Raw genomic sequence first — 26,655 nt, 5'->3', positions numbered from 1 at the left:
AAATAAAAGAAAGCCCTTAGAAACGGGGTATAGTCTTCCAAATAATGCAAAATAATAATCACTACTATTTCACAGTTTGTAGATCCACTTAGCTAAAAGCTTCACTTTGTACAAATCCACAGTCAGCTTTGCTATAATTGCCATAACCGCGGAAAAAATTAATTATTCAATAAAAAATGTACAATTCAATTTCACTGCCAATGACTTTGCAACAACCAACAATTCTGGAGCTGCGACTGCACCGTTTCCCTGAAATTCTTCACTTTCATCAAGCAAAAGTGGGTCGAACAAATCCCCATTCCAGAACCGGGTCCTGACCCGACCCTCGTCGTCTTCAACAAATAACAAACCGGACCGCACCCAACACCCTTCCCCTGAACCACAATCCCCCAAGCCCTCGTCGTCCTCTCCTCTCCGCCGTCCTCCGCCTCATCGCCGCTCAACTCCTCCACAAATATAACTCCCTCCGGCACCGGCGTCTCACCTGCTTCCCACCTCTCCTTCACCGCAGGCCAATCCTCCACCACCACCTTCCTCTCCGTCGTCAACGCCGCCGTTTCGCTGTTCCTCTTTGGATAAACCTGCACAAGCAACGGCGCTTCCTTCAAATTCTTTACAATCTCCACCACCGACTCTTTCATCCACTTGTCCAACCTCTCTTGCCCCTCAACCGCATCCTTCGCCCCTCCCTCCCTCTTCCCCAACAATTCCAAGCGCGTCCGGTTCTCCAGTCCCCTCGCCGTCGGCATCGCAGCCGTAATCCTCACCTTCCTCACCGTCGAATTCCCGATCGCCACGGAGGACGGCGGCGCACGTGCTACACCACACCGCTCGTGAATTCCAAGATTGGCAGCGACGCCGTTGTTTCCGCCGCAGGCAATGCTCATAGACGACGCCATCTCTTACGATGGCCGGAGAAGGAAGCGTCGAAGAATACTCAGAACGAAGGGAACAGCGAAAGAATGAGAAACGCGAAAGCTGTTGCGTCTAGTTGGGGTTGTGGGAATAATGAAGATTGCGTTTGAGGGACGAAAAAGAAAGAGAAAGATGAATTAGAAGCAGATGGATTACGATAATACTTGTTAAGCGAAGCCTTCAAATTTAAAAGCCCGATAAATAGTGTTACGATTCATGCGTGAATCGAGAGTCCATGGAGTGGGAATTAGGTTTCGGATTCAGATATCCACACGATGTGATTACTTCAGAGTCAATAGTTGGAGCAGACGGTGGAGATTGAATCATAGGAGGGGAGTATTTAAATGGGGGTGTAGGTGATTGCTAATTGGGTGGGCGTGTGATGTAGAGAAACGAATACGAGAGTGGCACGAGGTTGCACGCGAAAAGTGCATGGATTGCGAGGGCGGGCACACAGGGGGCATTCGCTTCGTGGAAAGCTTGGCCAATAGAGAGCAACGTGGATGACACGTGGAACAAACGGATCTCCACGTCATCAATTTTGCGGTCTTTAAAACGCCTACGCATGGAAGCCTAACTAATTATTGTTTGTCCCCGTGTTTTTTTTGTTCCTCGTGACTCCTCAATGATTACCCAACCGCGTTTACGCGGAAATTTTTTCATCTCAATTGTGATTCATGTGACTGTTAATGCAACTGCAACTTACCCATCATGACGACAAAATTGTTAAAATATTAAATTCAGTTTAAGATCGGTTAGTATCGTATAAGCAACAACTTCATTTGCGTCTGTTACTTGTTTTCAAATTTTAAATTTTAAATTCATCAAATTTATTTAACATATGGAACTATATTATATTTTATTTTTTATCAATTTTATTCGTTAGTTATATTAATATTAATAATAATAATAATAATAATAATAATATTTGAATAAGAAAATCTTAAATAAAAAAAATCATAATAGACATTTTTAAGTGATAATAGATATTTTTTTTCAATTTTAAATGTTTATTTATGAATCACTAAATTTTCTGTTTTTTGAGAAAGCAAGCCAAAAGATAGATTCTATGCCAGACAAAAACAACATATGTCTCTGTGTGATGGTTCCAAACAAATTTTCTATTGCTTTAATTCATTACACTTCATTTATCCATACATTATGTGCTAAATCACAGTCTCAGTACTTACTATCAATTTAGCTTCAAATTCTTCAATATTAATATCAAGGACATCAGGCATATATTTTGTAAATAATTTATTAAACATTTGGATGTGAATATTAATTGTCACATTCCTTTCAAATGCATACTTAGATGTGATAATGATACATTTGTTATCACTTTCTTTATAATATTTTTCATAAACAAATCAATAATACAACTTTAAGAGACTTATTTTTTTTTAATTATTATTATATATTGTTCACAAACCTATATATAAGTCTCATCATTTTTATCTAATAAAATAGTATAACTAAAATCTACAATGATTAACACTATAAAATACAACAATTAAAAATTTGTACTTATTTCTCTTATAAGTTACATTAAAACTAAGAGCATCATTAAATACTTTATGATCAACTTGATTCATATTATTATACTAAAATACAATAACACTAGTAAATATGTCTGTGCGTTGCATTTTATTTTTATTAAATTAATTTATTTTAAAATATATAATTTAAATATAAAAATATATAAATATAATAAAAAATTATTATATTAAATATAATTACATTGAAGAAAATTATGAAATACTTCTTTATATACAACATCTTTTGTATATCCTATATATTTGTCATTTTCTTCAATAATAAGGATTTTTATTCTTTTTGCTGACGTTACTCTAGACAATGCAACATATAATTGATCATGACTAAATACAGGTTTTGCCAAATATAATTCAACATAATTTAACGATTGTCCTTGACTTTTGTTTATTGTCATTACATAACATACTTTTATTGAAAATTATTTTCTTCTTAAAAGAAAAGGCTACTTGGAAATCATTTGCTGTTAAAATTATCCGCGGAATAAGTATTTTAGTACCAATATTACTTTCTGTAATTATTTTTGTTAAAAAATTTTAATGATGATATTAACAAATATTTTATTTTATAAATAAATAAATTATTACTATCATAATTAAAAATGATAATAATAAAAATTTCAGTATAAATACATAAAAAAAAATTATACTGTAATGTATTCAAATTAAAATATATTATTTTTTGTATTGTTATATAAATAAATTTATTTACAAACAATATCATACATATTGGAATAGTATTGTAAAATTAAAATATGTATAATTTAGTGATGCTACATTAGAATGTTCTTGTAATTTAAACATTACCTGATACATTACTTGGTCCTACAAAAAAGGTTAATATTCAGTGAACCTGATTTAAATATTTTTTTAAAATTAAAAAATATATAATTTTAAGAATATAATATAATAAATAATTATATTAATAAAAAAATATTTATATTGATTTCATATTTTGATGTATAATAACTGTATTTTGATTTGTATTTTGGGAACTAATTGTAAGTCCATAAAATGATTGAATTTTTTCATTAGGAAGCACTGTTATCTGTATTTGCAATTGAATGCTCTCAGAAAAATTTTCAAAAGTATTAGAACATATATTTCAATCTAAAATTTTTGAATAATCATATAGTTAGAATATAAAATTCTAATAAACAAATATAATTTCATATGTTAATATAAAAAATACTTCTATAACATTTTAAACACTAAACTTTATCTTTTTCAAATTGAAAGTCTTTTTATAAATATTCGTTAACTTTTGAAACAAATGGTATATATATATATATATATATATATATATATAAATTAAATATAATACTTGAACTTAATTCAGAGTTAACACGTTACATTTTCTTTACTTATTCATTCATTACGATATAAAAGTTTTAAATATAAAAATAGAACAGTTACCTAAAGATTTAAAAATCAAATCAAATTTATTTTCATTGTTATGATTTTTAATAATATTTAATTTAGTTTAATTGTTATAATTAATTAGTTTTAATTGAAGAATTTTGAATTTATCATTTTCATTATAATATTTTATAAAAAGAAACATTGCATCAAAATTATTAAGGATAAATGTTGTTAATTTTTAATTTAAAAAAATTAAACTTGTCATCATAATTATTATATATAAAATATAAATAAAATATTGTTTACGTTAATAGGTTATACATAATTATAATATATCAATTCTTATGAAATTATTTAAAAAAAAAACAAAATAATAGTATAAGAGAAAAAAAGAGTTGTTAAAAAAATTTTAATTAAGATTTAGGTAAAAACTAAAAGTAAAGAATGATTGTATTTATTATAAAAATTAATTTTTATATCAATTAAAATTACAGATATTGATATAATATAAAATTTAAATAAGTCACATATAAGATTTGTCTAAGAATAAAAATCAATACATAATAAAGTAAGAGAGAGATATATAATAAAATAATAAAATTATTTTATAAAAAGACGTAAATGTTTGATGACATTTTATTTTTTAGATTCTACACAATATTAAAAGTATTTATATAATATTTCAATAGAAATGGTTCAATCTTCGAAATTTTCCATTCTTGCCTTATGTTCACCATTTTTTCCTTCGTCTTCCTCAAGTTACAACCTAAAAGAAAATATCAAATATAAATTACTGAATGATCTAAGAATTTGAACAATAAATTATAAATTTATAATGTATACATTAATTTTCTTCTTCTTTTTGGTAAATTTGGTGTTTCCACATTTAGAGATATATGTGAACAACTTATTACCAAGTTATTTTCTTTTGTTATTGTAGTTGTATTGTCTAAACCTTCTTCCTTCTCAATCTGTAAATATTAGACAATGAAAATAAAGTTATTCATCATCATATCTACAAACATTAGAGATAAAAGTAATGAAACTTCAATTTAATCTTCTATATTACCTTTACTATCGGCTTCACAATTTTATTTATCATGAAATTTTATCTTTCACGACTTTCAAAGTAAGTACTCATTTTTATTTGAAAAATATGTGAAGTGCCAATAATCTTTAAAAGTTGTGGAGACAACTTTAACCCTTCACCATCACCCTTAAAAAAACTATCGCATAAAAATAGTTATATGTTTTAATATATTTTATTGATATAATCAATCATTTGATTAAATTTTTCAATAAGTTAGAACTTAACATTTTTGCTTACAATTTCAGATGTTACAATAAGATCTTTTAACTTTATTGTGCTAATTCTTCAACAACTTCATCAAATAAAACAAATATAGTTGAATATGTAGAATATTTAACATCAAGCTTAAGACGAAACCTGTAATTTATATAAATCAAGGTAATAGAATATAATTCGATTTATTTTATCATGAAAATTTAAAAATTAGAATATATAGTGATAAATTTATTACCTTGTCATTGGATAATCAACATCTTTATAACATGATTCACATTTAAAATTTGTAATTGTGAAAGAAACTTTCTTCTTGCAATGGGACAAGAAATATAATACCAACCATTTTTAAGTAATATATCGTTCACAGTTACACTACAACCAATAACGACATTCTGAAAATTAATTAAAAAATTAGTTTAAAAATTTATTAAGAAAAACAAAGTATAAGAAAAATTAAATTTACCATATCACTCTTTAATTTTGCCATTATTAAAATTTCAGATATGTTTTTGAAATTTTCTAACTTAAGAAGAATGGTAGATCTTGTATTATCAACACTGTCAGCAATATGCACATAATTAAAATCCTTACAATAAAGTGATAATGAATAATTAAAAATATAGTTAAGATGAAAAGTAAAAAATTAGCAATAAATAACATAACATGGAGATTTAGATAATTTTAATACTTGAATGAATCTATAAAATGAGTAACTTCTGGTATGTCAATATTAACATAGATCTTTGTTGATCTTGACGTGGAAATAGAAATATTACCTATAATATATACACTCATATTTTTATAATTAAATATGAAGCATATATATATATATATATATATATATATATATAACTTTTTAAAATAAAATATTTTAAAAATATAATAAAACAATTACCTTAAAATTCTTTTACAATAGTGGATGTGAATATTGCAACATTAATTTTTGAATCCTTAGATGCTTTATCTTTTATTATAAATTCAATTTAATAACATATATTATAAACTAATAATTTTGTAAGTTTAATTTTTTTAATTCAAAATATATTTTAGTGTTTGAAATACATAATAAAATATAGATTATATTGAAATACAATAATAATTTTAATTTATAAATTATGAAAAATATTATAATTAATTTTAATAACGATAATTTAAGCTAATTTATAGTATAAATATTTATGTTGCCGTTTGTAACATAATATAACCATCAATACTAATAAATATTCTTTAAATACAATTTAAGCTATATATACTAATAAATAGTATATATGTAAAATATTATCGTTTGTAACGTAATATAACCATCAATACTAATAAATATTTTTTAAATACAATTCAAACATAATAAATATAAATAAAATATTATTTTAATTCATCAATTATACGTTTTAAATTTTAATATACAGAATAATAAGTAAGTTAAGTCAACGAAAACACTTTATATATTCTGAATTTTAATATATAAAGTAATAAGTAGAAGTTACGTTTCAAAATTTAATACACTCACTGATAGAGTAAATGTAGTCAATCTTATATATATATATATATATATATAGAAGATTATCATAACAAACTTAATGAAACTAACATAACTTTAGATTCTTTTTAGACAAACTAATTAAAATTTTTATACCTCTTTCATATTCCTATCATGTACTCATCTATTTCTTTTAATTTGATTATATATATCTTTCTTTTGAAATTTAATCATTTTAACTGTCTTTATAATTAATAAATAAGCTATAAATTCTCAAAGTACTTATATCACTCTTCTTTGTTATTCACATTTGTTTAAATTTTACTATGATCTTAACAATTCATAATAATTTTCACAAAAAAATTATGATTATGATCATAAAAAAATGTGACACTATTAAACACTTTCTTTTTACATGTAGTGCATCTTAACTCAGCCAAATTTAGTAATTGGTCCATGGTGCTTAACTTGATTAGACTTAGTTGTATATATTTATCATAAAAAATCTTCGCTTAAATACAAAATGTTACAACAACACAATTCTTATTTTTATTTTTATTTTTTCACATTAAAGTCATTCATTTTACTATATTTATTAAAAAAATCATATGCTTCATCAACTTTACCGAAATTCATTTTCTTAATAGCATTCATAGATAACTGAAACAAATTAACATACCTATCATATAGTGCATCATTCATCAGAACTACCTATTTTCTCACCTTCAAAGCATTTCTTTGCCAAACCCTATAACAAAATCACAAAACAATACTTTTAAAATGATGTTGAGAATACAACAATTTTTACACTCAAATAAACAATATCATATATAACGCAATAATACCTCTTCATTTTCATGGAAATCCATCTTCAATTTTGTCTTTCTCATTGAATTTTATAACATGTAAGTCCCCTTTCAAGACCTACACAAAATAAACACAAATGAAAACTGTCTATAAAAGGTTATCAGCAAAACTATGTACCTGCAAACGATTAAAATTAGATAGATTAATAAAACTATATAACTTCAGTACTCTTTGTTTGAATGGTAGACCTCCATTTTCTTTGGTTGCAGGGCCTCAATGTTTTTGCCGGTACATTAACATTTCCATTCGGCCTGTTAATTGTATTGGCCCCATTTTTTCATTTTTGCTTCTCTTTCTCTCTGAAGCACCCTTTGAAAAATAGCTGCTTTTATGTTTAAAATTTTTTTAAGTTTCCTTTCCAATAGCTTATGCTTTTATTAGTTTTATTTTCTTGGTAATATGTTTGCCACCAGTGAAATGGAGGGAATTTTGGTGTTTTTTTTTTTTTGGTCAATAGGGGAACTTTGAGTTCAAAAGAGAAACAATGTTGAAAAGAATGGATTCCCGTGTTCAACAAAACTAAGCCCATTTGGTAAACTTGAAAATACAACCTCCCCTGGAAAAGAACAAAGTACTGACTCTAAGTTGGAGGCTCGTAGGATCACCCAAAACAAGTGAAATTGAATACTCCATCTACAATTATATGATGATCCTCGCCATTATGAAAGGAAATATATCAAACACATAAAGAACCAGTTATATTGTCGATATGGTATTTCCTGAAGCATGCCAGATTTAACAATTCTTATAATATTCCTGAAGAGACGTGCTAGCCAAGCTCTCATGTGATCCCCAGGAACAAAAACAGGTCCCCAGCACAAGGATCACTATTAATTTTAAATTACACTTTTTCTAAGTTTAATATAATTACTCCTAACATTGTTTTTGGATTAATCCCGTGGCATTGACGTAAGAGTGAGACTCATTGAGTATCACATTAATGATAGCAATTTCTTAAGAAAAATATTATTTCAAACCTTTTTTTTTTTAAATTAACTGGACAAAAACAATGTACAAAAGAATAATAATGAGACGGATAATGTAATAAAAAAATACTAAATGGGTAGAAAAATGTAATAGGGATAGTTAATTTCTAAAATAGTTTTACCTTCTGGGATTTAAACTTTGTCTTTATCTTAAGAGTGAAGTAACTTTATCCACACATCCAATAAATTAATTAATAGCACTTAATTTAAACATCGAGGCTTGTCTTGGTTCAGGAAATGGCAGTGCTGTTTTAAAATGACCCTGTCAATCTTTAAGAAGAGTAGACTTTAAGTCATTTGCATGGTTCTTTTTTTGTTTTTTTAAACTTTATGATATATAAATTTTTTATTAAAGTAAGTTTTCAATATTCATTTTATTCATCGAATTTAATATTTTAAGTTATTAAAAATATCCTTAGAATTAAGTTGCTTTATTTAAAAGAATTATAATCTTTATATCCAAAACAAAACTGTAGAAGTTGCTAATCAAATGGATAAAGGTTAGTCAACACATAGAGTTTCAATAGTTTATTTGTTTAAACAAATAGAAAATCATGGAGTGTGCCTGACAATTCGTTTTTTAAGTTAGGTATAGCACGCAAGATTGCTGGTTTGTAGAAGCTAGCACAGCCGTTAATAAAAATTTAGGACTTTGTTAAAATAGCCTTTAGGATAAATTCAAATATTTAAAAAATAATAAAATATTATTAAAAATATTTATTATATTAAAAATATAGAGTAATAAATACTTATTAAATAAAAAATTATTATGTTAGTCATCCAAAATTAATCTTAAAGTCTGATGTTAATATTTCTTAAAATTTAGAAACATTTTTTGGTCTTTGGAAAATGTTAAACAGGGGTTTATAGGTGCAGGATTGAAGGCAATAGAAGCAGTAGTTTCTTACTTTGGCACAAACCTCATTCCTTGGGAACCCAAATTGTTATGGTGGTGCTATTTTTTGACTGGAGTAATTGAATTTTAGGTCCACATTGAACAACAACGGAATAAGCAAATGGCGCAGAAGAGTACAAAATTTAGCTGTATATAACACACTTGTTTATTGATGGGTTGGTAGAATGAACGGTGGCGCTCGTGCCATTGCCACCAACCGCATGGGTCGCCTAAGAACTTTCAAGCATTCAAAGGCAACGAAATTGACTCGGAAATATACGCCAACATTCTTAAACTTAACCCCACTTCAATTTACCTCTTTTTATTTATTGCACAAAATTATTATCTTAGTCTTTTATTTGATCCTCTTAAATATTAAAAGACCAAACAAAAAATAAATATATGACCAAACTAAAATTAGAAGAACAAAATATTAATGTTGTCTAACTATTACTACTCAAACTTCAAATAACACATTATTCGATTTAAGATTAATTATTTGTTGTGAAATGTCACCATAAAATGGAAAATTAAAGAGATTTACTGGAACTTGGTGTGATGTTGAGACAAAGGTTTAGGCAGTGCCCAACATTAACAAATAATAGAAAGTTAGCAATTGATAAACTCCCAGGTGCATCAACTGGCTCTACCTACCGCACCTTATTTTCGGCCGAGTCAAGAACAGAGGGTCTAATTAAACATCTTTATATAGTGACTCTACAAGTCTTCCACCTCACCGTTTTGTCAAAATCTCTTTAAGTTTGCTCACCCCTACTCTTCCTTCCCTGTCGCTATCTCCATCTCCCCCAAAGATAATTAGTAAGGCCACTATCTCTCAATCATATGAGTTCCTAATTGTTCTTTATTGATTTTAAGTGTTAATATCTAAGATAAATTATGTTGTTTTGTGGATTTAATTTCAGTGGCTACTGAAGAGGTGTTGGTTGATGAAATCCCTTATCCTTCCAAGATCACTACTACTAAGCCTCTCTCTCTTCTGGGTCATGGTATGTTGCTTATATCCTCTACTTGCTAATTCTTTTCCTTAATTTATTTTCAGGATGGGGTGAGGTCTAGATTTGTTGATGTTCATGTAAACTATTGTTTCCATTCAAGTTAAAAATTGAAGATTGAACTAGAGGAAGCAAGGGATCTAGATCGTGGTCTCTAGATTTTTATTACCTAATAATACTGATGAATTTATATATAGCAAGTGGAAACAACTTGATTTCCTTGTTTGACCAGGAATCACCGACATGGAGATCCACTTTCTCCAAGTTAAATTCTATTCAATCGGAGTTTATTTGGATCCTGAAGTAATAAGCCACTTGCAGCAGTGGAAAGGTATACCTGCAAAGGAACTGGAAGAGAAAGATGACTTCTTTGATGCTCTCATTTCTGGTAAGTTTTGATCTATACCATATTAATATCAGTATGATCCCATCGATTGATTAATTAATCAATTTTTCTCAAGTGTGTATAAGAACTCATGCATAGTAAATTTTTATTGAAAATTACAAAATTTAATGCATTGGTAACTTAAAATGCTACAATTTTCAACAGAAACTAAATTTTATTAACTTCTGATTTTGTGTACATGTTAGAAAAACGGTTAATTAATTTGGTATCGATTGAACACTAGTGATACACTGTTAAATGCCAAGTAGTAAGTAACAAAAGTGATTAGTGAATGGCCAATGTGTATATGTGCAGCTCCGGTGGAGAAGGTTATTAGACTTGTGGTGATAAAAGAGATAAAGGGTGCACAATATGGAGTTCAGATTGAGACTGCTGTGAGGGATAGGTTGGCTGCTGATGACAAATATGAGGAGGAAGAAGAAGAGGCTTTGGAAAAAGTTGTTGAATTTTTCCAGTCTAAATACTTCAAGAAACATTCAGTGATCACATATCATTTCCCAGCAAATTCTGCAACTGCTGAGGTAAAGTAGCAGCATTAGCTCACTGCTTATTACATTTGAATTACCTTTTGGCAAATGGCATAGTTGCTTTTTATTAACTTCACTGTGTTTGTTGTACAGATTGTGGTATCTTTGGAGGGGAAAGAAGACTCAAAGTTTGTAGTAGAAAATGCCAATGTGGTAGACACCATCAAGAAATGGTACCTTGGTGGGTCAAGCGCAGTGTCTACCAAAACCATTTCATCTTTGGCTAGCACTCTTTCAGAGGAGTTGTCCAAGTGAAGAGAACTTTGTTGTGTAATATTGGGTATCTGTGTTGCAATCATGTAGTAATTGGAACTTTCTTCACTCAATATTTCCGGATTTCTGTTGTTGAACTTATCGGAATAAATGTTAGCACTAACATAAATCAACCCGTATGATATAATTCTGAGTTTTATTTTGTTTTGCATGTGAGCAATCATTTATTACAGGTTTTTTTTTTTGTGCCATTTAAATTTCAATTTTTTATTTGTGGCAAAAAAGTCCCTTTAAAAAGCGAACATGATATATTTATTTGTAAAATGAATGGAGTATACTTATTTCATAATTTTAAGTAGATATAATTATAATATTTTAAAGTCAAATTAAGTGTCAGTCTATTTTTACTTGTTCAATTTTAAAGCACAACAAAGCTATTAAAATTATATAAATGGTGACAAATTTAAGTAATTTACATGAGATAAAAATTTCATCCCACGTTATCCTCATCGTACCAAAAAATTTAGTCACTACATAAGTTGAACATGAGAATAGATCATATGTTTTGTTACTAAGAACAACTATAGTTTTAAATCCACTTTTTTTTATATATTTTTTACTCTTTTTTCTATCATAACTTTTTTTCTCAACTTTTATTATCTCTCGTTTTTCTACCCATTAAACACCCAAAATAGGATGTGAAATTATCTTTTTCAGTTTTTCCTTTAACTAAATCTGCATTCAGCGTCAACAATAAGGAGACTAAGAGTGTAATCAAAAGATATGTGCATAAAAATATATTGATATGGGGCCTTATGAGTCTGATTTGACTTGAGATTTGGTAGAAAGTTTTTAGCAATCATTCAATATCGTTTAACGAAGTATTTCATTCTTTTCCTTCTCTTCCTTTTCTTCACTCTCTTTGCTTAGCTTCTTGGAAAAAATATTTTGCCCTTTTCTTCCTCTCGTTCCTTTTCCCTGTTGTGATGAATTTCCAAACATTTGAGGGGATTATTTTTCAGTAATGATATGAGTTATTTAATAAATAAATAAATAAATTGATCCAAACAACTTGCTACATCGTAATTACAGACACATATTGAAGATGATGATAAACTTCTACTAAACCATGTAAAAATAAATAAAATAGAAAAAGAAAAATTGGTCTTCTCATGTTTCGTGTTTGTCAATCAAGTTATATATATATATATTGGTTAAAAAATCAAACATATTTTGAATTACGATTTAAAATTTAAAAAATATTACGATTTCACGTTTCCAACAGAGCTTGAAAGCCCACCATCAGTATCATAAGTGACCCAACACAAACTTGTTGGACCATGTAATCCTCTGAACAATCCGTAGAATTTAAGAGATATGTAATATTGATAAAAAAAAAAAACAAAAAACAAAAAAGAGATATGTAATAGGTTTATGGGAGCTGAATAAACAACACGAAATATATAAAAGTACGTAATCACAAAAAAGAAAAAGTTAGCTTTTGACCCCAAAAAACAAGATGTTTAGTTTTAATATATTATTAATATAATTCTTGTTATATAATTAGTCAATTAGAAAACAATTTATATGCATGATTTTTAAAATAATTATTATAAAATTTAATCATTCTTAATGATATAATAATTTATAGTTAAATAATAATATAAAAAATTACCCTAAAGACTAAAAACAAGTCGAGATTTTTCTCAAATGGGTCAACAAATGACGAAAAAATTATCTCCATTTACTAGATGGTCTATTATTGAGAAAAAAAAGATATACGAAAGCATGGTTGGCCCAACTTATATCTAAAGCAAATTTTAAAAATGTCTCTTTAGAATCAATTAAAATGACATCATAAAATTATAATTATTTTACTTGAAGTTTATCTTTTAAACATTTTTAAGATACAGAATCTCTTATTAAATCATTATAATCAAATTTAGTAACATTTTTAATTTATATTAAAATCAATGTATTTAATATTTATTGAGAGACTATTAATGTAAAATAATATTTTATGAATTTTAGGTTATACAATTTTATTCACGCTAAAATAACATCAACTATTGACATTATTTCACAAGTATTATATGCATAATTGATAATTAAGATTCATAAAAATTTATATATTGTCAGTTTTGTTTTTATGTCAATATTTAATAATAGAATATATGTATTTTAATTAAGACTACTAAAACATAAAAAATGAAATAACAAGATTAAAAATAGTTATTAGTCAAGAGAAAAATGTATGTTTTTCTTTTACCTATAAAGTCTCAAGGATAAGTTGCTTATGTTTGAACTTGCTGTGACACAAATAAATACTCCCTTCTAACTATAAACAAACTAGATTGACTTTGTACCAAAGATTCATTTGATGAGTTACACGCCTTATGATTGCTTGTAGAATATTCTCATCACTGGGTAATTACGGAGTTCCACTCCTATCACTTGCCTCTCTATAAATGTTATAAGTTTATATAGTCTTGCATTTGTACCTATATATATATATTAAATGTTGATTATGATTCTCTTTATGGTGTTACAGATTAAACCTGGTTTGAGTGTTTACACATAGAATCCATGATAGGTAGCAGAATATCTTATTTCTCTTTTGGATGAAGTGGAAAGTGTTGTTTCTCCAAAGTTTTGCCTCAGAATACTCGTTAGAGTTGGGGTTTGTATTACTTTTATATCTATCTATTAAAGATGTTAATATCAATATTTAGAATTGATTTTATGAGACTAAAGTCAAACAATTATATATTTTATACATTTGAGTATCCAAATTAATTTGAATGTTAATACAGGCAGCTATGGGTTTGAGAGACTTTTTCTCTGGGACTCAATAAACTCTACATTATGATTGGTAATAATATGCTAAACATTATGAGTCACTCAAATATTTTTACCATGCTTAATATTTGTCAACAATTTTTCAGACATAATTCTTGGAAGAAAAACTATTAGAATGCTCTAAAAAGAGCTTCACCTCCCCTTCATCAAAATTAGCACACACATACTAACCTAGTTCCATATTACAGTGTGAACAATTTTTTTTTCTGCAATATTTTATGAAGTGCTTAACAGAAAGACAATAACTTGGACTATCTTGAGGAATGTTGATGATTTTCAATTACTATCATATTGTCGCTTTACTTGTGATATGTGCAGGTTTCAAGACTTATCCCTAGAATAGATTCATGTATTTATTTTATTAATAATAAAATATTAAATTAAGAATGATAATATAAACTCATATTATTATTAAATTAAGAATGATATGAATTTATATTACTTGTGATATGTGTAGATTTCAAGAAAAGTTCAATTAGTTCAGAAATCTTGATCCCTAGAATAGATTCATGTATTTGTTTTATTGATAATAAAGATATTAAAATTAAGAATAATAATATAAATTCATATCAATATAATCTTGATCCCTATAATAAATTCATGTATTAATCATCGATAGAATAAAGAAAAATAGAGATAAACATCATAAAATGATTGGAATAGAAAAGTATAATTAAAAACTCATTTTAAAGAATCTGTCGTGGCAAGAAGATGAAACTGGTGAAGGAAAGGAAACAATTAAAAATACTGATAACAATAGTGAATGAAGATGAAGTAGATGAGGGTGAACATAAGATTTAAAATCTTAAATTTGATTTGAAATTTGAGAATGAAAAATTAACAAATAATATTAATTTTTAAATTTAAATTAAAAGACTATTTATCAATAATAATTAAACATTTTTAAAGATTAATGAGTAAATAGTTTTTAAAATTCTTTAAATATAAAATTAAATTTAATTCGCCGGAGGTCCTTATACGGTAAATTTTGCTTCCAAACAAATGTTACCTAGGGGTGCAACTGTCTTTGTCATGTAAATAGTTGACCTAATTAATGCATTTGTAGCCGTGCAAATTGTGTGTTTGGTGGACCACCACAGCTAATCCAGCCATAGGCCATGGGACCCTCTTTCCCAACTTAGGCCCCAAAACAAAGGAAAGCAAGCAAAAAATGGTAAAAAGATTAAGGTAAAATCCTTTCCCCCATAATCTTCAAATTGAAGGAAAAAGAATATGGTAAAAGAAAACAAAAATGCACTCATCATCAAATTGGTGCATTTTTGTGAGATGCCTTAAAAGATGTCCAAGTTCCAGCTGCAGTGTATCCTCAATTCGCATTAATTGGATGAAATCCACAGGTAGTGCTGGAATGAATCTTTTATTTTCAAAATGTGGGCCTTAGAAGCCCACAAAAGAGTATTTAGAGGTGTTGAAGAAAGAGATTGGGATTCCATTTTGTGAACAGAAGAACTATCATTGTTATTTGGTGTTTTATAAGATCTTGTACTCAAATTGCCCTTCAAATCAAACAGGGAAAGGAAAAAGGATATATGGACAGAATTAGTCTCCTTTATTATCTAATGACTAACTTGGCCGATGCTTCTCTTTTCTTTTCATTTGCTTTCCATTAATCAGATTTATGCAAGTAAAAGGTACACACGTCACATTTTGTAATAAAACCAGTAAGAATTTTAATGCTAGAGTAGACCATAGGTTAATAAAACACATGTAGCCATGTAGGCATTATGACGGGCTATAAATTTTAAGTTCAATAAATGGTTTTCTTGTTCTGACCTCAGTAATTGGATCTAGAGAAACTCACTTTTCCAGCTATCGCTTTGAGTAGGCACCCAGTTTATTCTAATCAATATACGTTAGTTTTTTCCATAAACTAATGTCTTAAGTTTAAGCTTTTAGGTGAAAGCATATGAACATATGAATAGTGAGTAGCAAGGTTTAAACTCTGGATCACTAAATCATAGATGGTCAAATACCATGAAATGATCCAACTCTGCCTAAAGTATTGAGTGAAGATACATAAATATATCGAACATTTATAGCATCTCTAATATAGATTGGGGCTCGAAGTAAATCAAACCAGTTCTTGAGCTAATCACGGCTCAGTTCGTGAGTTCATTTTCTTATTGTACTAGGCCTCATCCATTTCAGCCACCCTCACTTCTACCTGCAAGGTAGGATCTGTGAAGCACTGGTACTTTGATTTATCAATTATATCCATATCTGGTGTGTACCGAGTATTCATTGTGTACACTTGACTTTTTAAAAAATAATTGTATGTAATATAAATATAACTTTTATAAAATTAGATATGATTTAAGATATTGATAATTATACTTAAATACTAGTTAGATTATCTTTTTCTAAAAAAAATAACAACTTCTACTAAATTTATAGATTATTTTACTTTTCTCTCAATTTTCTTATATTTATTTCTTTATTTAATTAAATTTATTCATCTTTATTATGAAATGTATAATAAGAATGTGTTAAATTCTTTAAAAATTTATATTCACGTACCCGTATTTTAATTTTTTAAAAATTATCATATTCCGTATTTGTATCTGTACCGGATACTGAGTACCGTATCCGTGTTGATGCAACATAGGGTGGGATTAGATGCGCGAAATTTCACCATAATAAATTAACGTGTTAATTGCTTCGGCAATAGGGTACTCATTAAACAGTATCAGAAGACAAACACAAAATGTATGCGTCTAAAATCTGTGTTTTAAACAATCTATATTATTGTGTGGTGATTTTTTTCCATTTATGTTTGCAAATTATTTACCTTGAATTTCAATAGATTAAGACAAGAGAACTCGACTGCAATATATATCCTAAACATCTAGTATATGATACTTGTCAGCAATCTCTTGGGGACACTAAAGAAGATTTTACATATGGGAATTGGGATAAATGCCCATCTTTGAGCCTCTTAAGTGGTGGATAAAAATAAGAGAATCTAAATTAAGCTTTGCTTGATTGACAAAAGTACTATAAAAGAATAAAGACAGGTTTTCAAGTTTTCAGGTGTACATTGATGGTGTCACCATGACAACATTTTGATTGTCATACTCCTGATTCCTGACTCATGAAATGGGTTTTGTACTTCAAAGAATGTTGTGTATGGAAGTTTGACCAGATAAGTAAAGAGAGATTTTCTCTTTATGCTTTGTGATTTACATTCAAATGTACACACAAAAAATTTGATTTGTTTTAGATGTGGAATGTAAAATAACTAACTGTGTAAGAACTATCTATCTCTGCAAACACCTCGAATAATAATTGACTAGTGAGTCTGGCACATACTTTCCACGTGGAAAGACAAATAATTAAAGAAGTTCTTGCTTCTGTTTTTATGCTTATTGACTAGTTTCTGATTTAGATTTGGAATCAGATTTCCAACTGTCTTTTTAAGGTGCTTATTCAGGACTTGGTTAATCTTTCCACTAATTAAGGTTGTTTTTCTGTACTAATCAAGGTTATTTTGATCGTAATATTTTGGAACATGTGAATTTTCCTTTATCGAAGAATATGCTACTCACATGGAATGATTGAAGGGGAAAAGAGCATCAGTGTCTGCTTTGACAAGCAGAGCAAATCGATGATCTTTCATGGGATGTCTGATTGATAGTCTTCTGACATTGATCGCCAAGTCACATGCCACTTAGATTCAGTTATAAGTTTAGTTAGTTCTTTCAATCCAAATGCTGATCATGAACTAAACATGTAATATCTACTTAAATAAGCATTAACTATTTGATTTACTTTTAAAACCCACTTGAGCTCAATTCAGATAAGCAAGGACTTCAGTGAAGTAATGAAGAAAAAGGAAGGGGAAGGGGGAGCGGCAGAGGAAACAAAATTGGATGAACTAGTCATTCATTAACAAGACTTTTCTTTTCCCTCTTCTATTTTCTGGAAGACAAAATGCCATCCAAGTATCCAACTAGTTGTGCAGCACTTGCTTTTCAATATATTTACAAACAACAAACATTCAATATTTAACACTCTTATGTCAAGGAAAACATGCACAAAAACACAGACTGGTCTTAATCCAAACTATTTCCACACTAATATCTACCTAAATTTCCTCAGTTCTTCATACAGTCATACAAATTCATGGTGAACATGAAAAGGCTTCCAAATTCAAGGTTAAAAACAACTAGTCTCCATTTATTCATCCAATCCTTCTTTCTTGTGAATTCTGACCACAGAGGGTAAACTTGGCAACTAGCCAACCTCTTCCACAGCCACAGCTAAAGACTCATGTTCATGCCCTCCTAAGCCATTCTCTACATGGTGGTGACTGGTTCCTCCAGCTGCAGCCACAGCTACAGTCAGGGTTGAAGCTCTAGAAATGGTTGGCTGCTCAAGCAAAGACTGTCTGCAAGTAGGACAAGATGAGTGTGAGAGCAGCCATGTATCTATGCACCTTACATGGAATCTATGGTTACATTTTGGTAGCACTCTAACTTTCTCCCCATCCACAAACTCACCAAGGCAAATTGGACAATCTGTGGCTACAATACTAGTACTGTCTCCTGAACCATAAACAGCTATAGGGATCTGATGCAATGCACTCTTCTTTAGGCCTTTTGCTGCTAACCGTGCTGCAGCCTCTTCTGGTGTCTCAAAAGCAAATCTGCGGCTACATCTTAGAGCACAACGGACAATTGAGTTGAGTCCTAAAGCACATATAAGTGCACAAAGCAACGCTGCCAAGATAATCACCATGTTGGTGTCAAAATTTGCCTCACCTGTGAAAGACTCTCTTGTCTTGTTCATGTTACCTGGTGTAGTTGAGCTTGAATCTGTGTCAAGCAACAAGCGGTGGGGACTGTAATGAAGAGCCATTATGGACTCGAAGTAACAACCACTTCAAAAAGACCAACAATTCCAATAACAGAACTCAGAATTCTTGTACCCTTTTGATATCAGCTGAGGAATCTATTTCTGCTGCTTGAAAAGCTTGGAGAAATGAGCTTGAAAATGCACTGATCCATGGTGAATGAAGAATTTTGATGCTAGTGAGATAAGTGTAGGAAAGCAAGCAAAAAAGGTTTTGAATTATCTTTTCTTATCAAGAAGACACAGAGAAGAACCTTTTATGCTGTGATAGGAATCCCACTAGATAAAGGTTTCAAAGAAGCATCTCTTTAGTTACAAGGAAAAGGGAACCACAGAAGGGGTGGTGAATAGTAGATGAAACTTTGGAGGGTGAAAACCAACACAACCACACAAACTAAAACCTCTGACTCTCAGATAGCTAAGCTAATGGCATGTCCACTCTAACCCAATTAAAACCTTCTTAGCCATCATGATGCAAAACATGACTATTAAGGCTCTGAAAGTTTCTAATTGGTCTTACCACAGGAGGGGTTGGAGTTTTTCTTCTTACTATTAAGAGCATAAAATAAGACTCAAATTGTGTGACACAAAAGAGGGCATAGTTGTTTATGTTCTATAGATATTATGGGGAATGGTTTTGTCTTGAAGTGCTTTGTAGTGTTTGGAAGTTGCAGAGCCAACTGGGACATAGATATTATGTTACGAAGTGAAAGCAAGACAGCTTCTTTGTTGTCCCCTTCCATTTATTATTGCAGTGAGATATGACATGCATATCGTTGATTTTAGAATCCGGATACTGATAGACAAGAAAAAGCGGTTGCGAATTTTGATTTTGATTATGGCACCTGATCCCACCTAATCAAAATTAGCTTATTTAAAGAAGCACTTATTCTCAGCACCAAATCCTTCTCCCACTCCTCCACTCAACCTTTACTGTAAAGTTCAAGCAATCTCTTCCCTTAGTTTATTTATTTTTTTCCCCATCCAACGTTCATGCTTAGTTAGTGATTTACAAACTCACCTCTAATTATGCACAACGCTGAAATCCGTTTGGTTTGCTATTTCTTATAATCATACATAATATAGTAAAATTATACTATATTATTAAAAGAGATTATTTAATAGTAGAAAACAATCGGATGTTATTATTTAATTTGAGAATTTCAGCGATTAAAATATAAAGGACTTATCTTAGTTTTGTCAATTTGTATTTATGTGTAAATAGAAATCACAACACAGTACGCTACTAATTTGTGGAAGTGTTTGATATTTTTTTGAGTTAATTTCTGTTTGGCATCATGCTGATTTAACAATCACTAGCATAATTAAACCAAGTTGTGGGATTCGTTAATCTCATGGACAAGTTCGATGGGTTATACAATTACAAACGTTACAGCTGAGCGTTTTGGATTAGATGATTGCGAAAGAGACCAACCTATAGCTGCAAGTATACAGATTGCTTTGTCGTGTTTTATCAAGTAATGTGAAAAAAATCACTAAATGAGATGGTGACATCTTCTTCACTGTAAGGGTATATCTAATTCGCTATTGCAACTTTGCAAATCTACAATGAAGGTTGCTCTCTGGTTTAAAATCATGCATCAATAATAATATTTTATTTATAAATTATTTTTTATACATAAAGAATATTTTATGTTTGAGTATTTACTATTACAAAAACATTAAAACTGATATTAATATGATCTTTCTCATCTCTGCATAAATTTGATGTACAGAAAGAGATGTCAAAATTTCATTAGTCGTTATACATGATGGGCCAATGGCTACCCGAATGGAAGGGAAGGGTCCACTCTATGGGAAAGGGGAAGGGTCCACCAGGGTAGTGTAGCTTCACATTTGTTCGTTCATCGGATTCCTCATCATTCTCACAAATTGCCACCTGTCCCCTGGATTGACTTTTCTCCAAACAAGTTCCATCAATGTCAGTACTATATTCTCCCCTACTTTACTAAATTCAGTAATCAATTAAACTAATCTTCAAAATTATGATTAATAATTTCGTAATTTTAGAAATTAAACTGATATTTTTATAATTCTAGGAGTTACATTTACTAATACTTGTATTACAAGCCTGTCAGGCTGTCACACAATCGTGTCATTATCGTGGAAAATTTTCGTATGGACATTACTTATATAGGTTGTGCAGATTAAGTAAGCTAATAATTGACAATTTAACATTTTAATTTTACATATATTAAATGATTATGTAGAATTTTATGTCACGCGATTATTTTGTGTTAATATAATGATAATGATAATGTAGATAAATTTTGATTTAATTACGTAATTTTCGCAATGAGGCCTTACCGTTAAATTTGGATTGAAAGCGAAATCGCGATGGAGGTGATGGTCCCATGGATGGGACGAACGTGGTAGATGGTAATTGGTAAATTTAGTAGCCCATAATATCGCTGACTTGAGGAGCCTAGCCCAACATATATAAAGGGCCGTGTCCGTTTATTATACAAATTTCGAAGGTCTCAGCCCAGTGCTCCTTTTAAAGTCACGTTGACATTTTTCTCTAGTAATTAGAAACTTACAATTATGGGAGACTATTAACGTTTTTTATTTAAATTTAATTTTCCTTTATTCATCCAAAATTGGATATTGCAAACTGAGAGCACTCAACAACGAGTTATTAGTGTTTAACCTTTGTATTGCCAACTTTAACCCAAAATAATTAGTTAAATTAAAGCACTTTCATGTGATTGAATTTACGTCTTCAATGATGATTATAGATTAACATGTTATTGAAATTTATTCAATTTTATCATAATTAATTTAAAACTATATTTTGAAAATTTTTAATTGATAAATAGTATAAAAATATTTATATTGTGAAGTGCATTTAAATTATTATTATTTATTCATTTTCTCTTTAAAAGCTATCGCATCACAAATGACATTCTCATTTCGGTGTTGTACTGACCAAGGAAGTTAACATGGTAAGTACCACTTCAAAAAATTTAAAAGAGTAGGAATTATAATAGTTCAAATATTTGGAACACTCCCTCGTAAGACAATAAAAGAACCACGTTAAACAACATGTAAAACATTGTTATGAAAGAAGCCAAATTTAAAACTGACAAATGAAATAACTCATGACCAATTTCGGATAAAAAAAAAGGTTGTTTTATAAGATTGAAATCAATATACGAACATAAAATAAAGTAAAGAAAATGTCAACATCACTTAAGATATTATTAACAAAAAGGATTTATTACATTAAAATACAAAGAAATAATAAATCATTTTTAACAAAAATTTTATCACACTTTTTATTTTTAAAAAAATAATAAAACAAAGTATCACAGACAGAAGAAAATACTGGGACAAGAAAAAATCCTGAAAACAAATGAAAAAAAGCAATAGTTAGTTAGTTATTATTTCGTTAAGGAGGACATTTTGAATTTATGTTATTTGAGAACCCTAAACGACACCGTTGAGATAGCCCTTTAATAGCTGAGACCGCGCATAGGCATCACAGAATAGAGAGGGGAGGGAAACGGATCAGAGCAAAAGAGCACCGTCACTCTCCTCCCCAAAAACGATGTCGTTTTCACACCACCGGCGATCTCAATCGGAGGTACATTTCCGGATCCCCGACGACTTCGACCTCGAAGTGGATCCATTGGAAGTGCCTCCGCTCCATTCCCAAGATCCAGCCCCACACGATGACCTTCTCTCTGCCTACGTCGATTCCAACAATATCGAATCCATTTCCAAACCCGAACCCTCCTCCACCGCTCGCCACGGTCACCGTCGCAGTAATTCCGACGATGCCTCCTTAATGGAGGGCATTGAGGCCAAGAAGGCCATGTCCCCCGATAAACTCGCTGAATTGTGGACCGTCGATCCTAAACGAGCCAAGAGGTTTCTGATTCTTTCTCTTCTTCACGTTCCACCGCAATTTCAATTTCTCTTTTGATTCGTGTTTTTTGAATTGTGCATTTGTTGAAGGATTCTCGCCAACCGCCAATCTGCCGCACGCTCTAAAGAGAGAAAAGCTTGTTATGTGTTGGAGCTCGAAAGAAAAATTCAAACTCTTCAAACAGAAGCCACCACTCTTTCTGCTCAATTGAATCTTTTCCAGGTTCTTCTTGTGATTTGAAATTTCTCTTGCTTCATTCTTAAGTAACCACGTTGAACAAATCTAATTACCTGCATTGTGGTTAATATAGTTGTTTCTAGTTATACATGTATTTTTCTAGGTCGTTCTCGTGATTTTTTCCTTTCTTTTCGGAGCCTTTTGTATTTTTAAAATATAAATGTTGTTTCGCTTACAATTTGTGTTTTGCACACAATAACTCATTACATAGAGTGGTTATGTAATGATTGAAAAGTCAGACTCCGTTTCTTTAAAGGAGGGAGAGTCAATGCAAGTGATTATTGGTGACTGTGTCAAGAGAAATTCTAGTGAGCCTCTGTCTCTCACAGTCGTGGGTGAAATCCATGTCGGACCCATTCAATGTTATGGGTCCCACTCCCTACTTAGTTGAAAAGAGTGAATTATAACATTTTTTTTCTTGTGTTATTTATTTCAATTTCTTTAATATGTGTCTAACGTCACATTTTAAGAAGTTAAAAATAATTTTTTTTAATAAAAAATAGAATATTTATTATCTTAAAATCATAAAAAGCATTCGATACATACTTTTTATGGTATGCTTTTTATGAAAATTAAAACTAAAAGTATTCAATGAAATGTATTTAATGTTTCTTAATATGTTCTCTGAGACATGCATTAGAAAAAGTGTATTTGTTATTTCAATATCCTACATTTAATTACACTCACATTTGCATCTCCAGAGTAGCTGGTCACATCTAGTTTTATCACCTCATACAGGAACTAGATTGCCAAATGCAAACTGGATATGGTGCAACTGTTTAGTTTTACTTAAACTATATTCAAGATTTATATATTGTAAATCAAATAATTTGGATAAATGAGGTCGTGTAGAGTTTTTAAAAACTGCAGAAGATCTTGATCCCTCCACGCTGATGCAAGGTGGTAATGTGCTTCAAGCATTATATTATGTGTCTCATGTGTATGCCAGAAATGCTAGCAACACACTTTCATTTCAACATTATTACTACGTCAAAAATCATTTGGGTTAAGAGTGTGTTGCTATTATTTCTTATGTATGTAGGATACTTTTTTTTCAAATTGAAATGGAGGGCTTTTAGATTTGTTCTGAATTGTTCTCTCTGTCACATGATGACCATGGAAGTTGACTGGATTCAGTTCCTGTTGGAAATGCTTTATGTGCTTGCTTTAAAGTTTGAATAGGTTGCCTTGTCGAATAGTTACCCCATTCTTGGGTGATTTTTTCTTGCCTAGTTGGTTTGCTTTTGATTCTTGTGGCCATTTGTTCTTCTTTAAATGATGATGCTTTTGTTTCCTTTATTGCACTTTGTTTCCATTTCATTAAATTCCTTATATGTAATGGGGAGCTTTCATATTAAGCGACCTGAGACTTATTCATTCTAAAACATTTTTTTTCCAGAGAGACACATCTGGTCTGACTACTGAAAATACAGAGTTAAAGCTTAGGTTACAAACCATGGAGCAACAAGCTAAGTTATGTGACGGTGCGTTTCAATGTTTCAGCCATACAAAGAAAATCTGCAGATTTTAATATCCCTGTTTCCAGTTGTTACTTGCTATAACATCTTTGATGTCAGCTGCATATATCCTAATTATCTTTGACATCAGTTCCGTATGTGATATATGAAATTTTACTTGTTTTTGCATCATCATGAGTGGAATTATTACCTACCGAGAAGTTATTGGAAGTTGTTTTCAACTTTTGATGTTCTTTTAAATGATATTTTAGAATTGTTTAGGTTACATCATTCCCGAAAAAGAATTGGACCTTCTCATGATCAATAACCTACTAGTAGCGTGCATGTTAAACTTTCAGCTAATATATTATTTGCGTCTCATTTCATGACCTTAACCCTCCTGTCTCAAAAACTTTTAAATTTTACAGTTCTAAATGAAGCACTGAAGAAAGAAGTTGAAAGGCTCAGGATTGCAACTGGAGAGATAGTAATTCATGCAGATATGTATGGTTCAGGAATGCATCAACATCCATATTCTCAGGCTTCGTTCTTCTCACATCACTCACAACATGGGCTGAGCGAACATCAGACCATACAAATGCCGCAGTTGCATTCATTCTCATCTAATGTGTCTACTTCCCATGGGCCTCTGTTTGATCTAGCCACTCCATATGATTTGTCAGAAATGTTATCGAGTGATTCTATCGGCCAATTTCAGGGGCTGGACATAGGCCACAGGGTTTCTCATGTTATGATGCCAGATGGTCCAACAATATCTGTGAATAAAATCAACAATGCCTGATGCAAGTTTGACTGACCAACATGTCACCACCGTTTATTGGAGTGTCCATAGACTGACATGAGTGATAAACTGAGAGCTAAAGGTATCATTTTTTGTTTCTCTATTCAATTCTTTATTTGATTAAATGGATGTTTGTACTAGTTTGTTTTGGAAGAATAATAACTTTTTTGGCAGTTTTTTTATGAAGTTTTGAAGGAAAAAAAATTCCCACTCTGAAACAAATATGTAAATTTCACACATTTTGTTGGCTTGTTCAAGAAGTCCCCCCATTTGTCGGCCAATTTCACTTCTCAGTCCGGCCTGTACACGTTTTAGCACTTGGCACAGACTAGGAGGTGTTTCTGTCAGTTCTCATTTTTGACCATGCTGCACAAAGAACCATTTGTCATCAATTTTAGTTGCTACTGTTCATACATATGAACATGGGATGCGGTATGCCGTATATGGTCCATCATGTTTTTGTTTTGTGGAAACAGAAGTTAGACATGTCTTGTTCGTTTACTCTTCTGTCAGTTTTAAAGAAGCCATTCGAATGAGCGCATCAAATGTCCACATAATGACATAATTTACTATTTTGGGATTGTGTTTGGCGGGAAATAATGGCGTGCGCTTCGCAGTGTCTAGGTCCTTTTTATCCTTTGTACTGTCTTTTTCGTTCTTTTTTTCATTTTAATTTTCCCCCTCTTAGGCATTTTCTGTATCACATTTGCTGATAAGATTGCAGGAACGAGTTGCATAGCTTCAAAATTATTATGTTTTAAAAATTGAGCTGTTTATTATTAAATCAGTAATTTACAGTTTATTCGTATGATCTTGGTCTAATTAGAATATATATATCTTTAAAATTGTATAATATATTGAGTAAGAATTCAACATAAATACAAGAAAACTAATTTACAGTTTATTATATATTTGGCATTGAGTCTTTAGTTGACTGAAAAATATTTAGTTAAATCAAAATTTCAAAATTAAAAAGAAAACGAATTTTTAAATTAAAATAATCAGTTTAAATTTGT

General features: G+C 30.2%; 4 protein-coding genes across 5 annotated transcripts; 2 read left to right on the top strand and 2 right to left on the bottom strand.

Annotated features, from left to right (window-relative positions):
- Positions 1 to 30: 30 nt before the first annotated feature.
- Positions 31 to 1,071, bottom strand: LOC113846081. The gene has a single exon (XM_027473947.1). It carries the CDS (start codon positions 897 to 899, stop codon positions 192 to 194), a length of 708 nt encoding a protein of 235 aa, XP_027329748.1. The 5' UTR covers positions 900 to 1,071; the 3' UTR covers positions 31 to 191.
- Positions 1,072 to 10,013: 8,942 nt separating this feature from the next.
- LOC113852524 (probable chalcone--flavonone isomerase 3) lies at positions 10,014 to 11,726 on the top strand. Its single transcript, XM_027482827.1, has 5 exons — positions 10,014 to 10,180; positions 10,285 to 10,368; positions 10,607 to 10,762; positions 11,075 to 11,301; positions 11,401 to 11,726. Coding segments are annotated over exons 1-5 (630 nt in total). The 5' UTR covers positions 10,014 to 10,179; the 3' UTR covers positions 11,563 to 11,726.
- A 6,547-nt stretch (positions 11,727 to 18,273) lies between these two features.
- Positions 18,274 to 19,864, bottom strand: LOC113873349 (RING-H2 finger protein ATL74-like). Of its 2 annotated transcripts, none has more exons than XM_027511447.1 (2): positions 18,896 to 19,864; positions 18,274 to 18,787 (listed from the first exon to the last, which is right to left on the bottom strand). In XM_027511447.1, the coding sequence occupies exons 1-2, from the start codon at positions 19,255 to 19,257 to the stop codon at positions 18,634 to 18,636; spliced, it is 516 nt and encodes a 171-aa protein (XP_027367248.1). In that variant the 5' UTR covers positions 19,258 to 19,864; the 3' UTR covers positions 18,274 to 18,633. The 2 variants fall into 2 exon arrangements, with proteins under 2 accessions (XP_027367248.1, XP_027367239.1); XM_027511438.1 differs by having other exon boundaries at positions 18,275 to 19,397; positions 19,506 to 19,863.
- Positions 19,865 to 22,775: 2,911 nt separating this feature from the next.
- On the top strand, positions 22,776 to 25,764 carry LOC113852914 (bZIP transcription factor 18). The gene is made up of 4 exons (XM_027483313.1): positions 22,776 to 23,145; positions 23,233 to 23,365; positions 24,780 to 24,864; positions 25,266 to 25,764. The coding sequence occupies exons 1-4, from the start codon at positions 22,823 to 22,825 to the stop codon at positions 25,637 to 25,639; spliced, it is 915 nt and encodes a 304-aa protein (XP_027339114.1). The 5' UTR covers positions 22,776 to 22,822; the 3' UTR covers positions 25,640 to 25,764.
- Positions 25,765 to 26,655: the final 891 nt, after the last annotated feature.

This window comes from Abrus precatorius, unplaced genomic scaffold (assembly GCF_003935025.1).
Source record: "Abrus precatorius isolate BTA unplaced genomic scaffold, Abrus_2018 Scaffold10, whole genome shotgun sequence".
Taxonomy (NCBI): domain Eukaryota; kingdom Viridiplantae; phylum Streptophyta; class Magnoliopsida; order Fabales; family Fabaceae; genus Abrus; species Abrus precatorius.
This window is presented reverse-complemented; position numbering and strand designations above follow the sequence as displayed.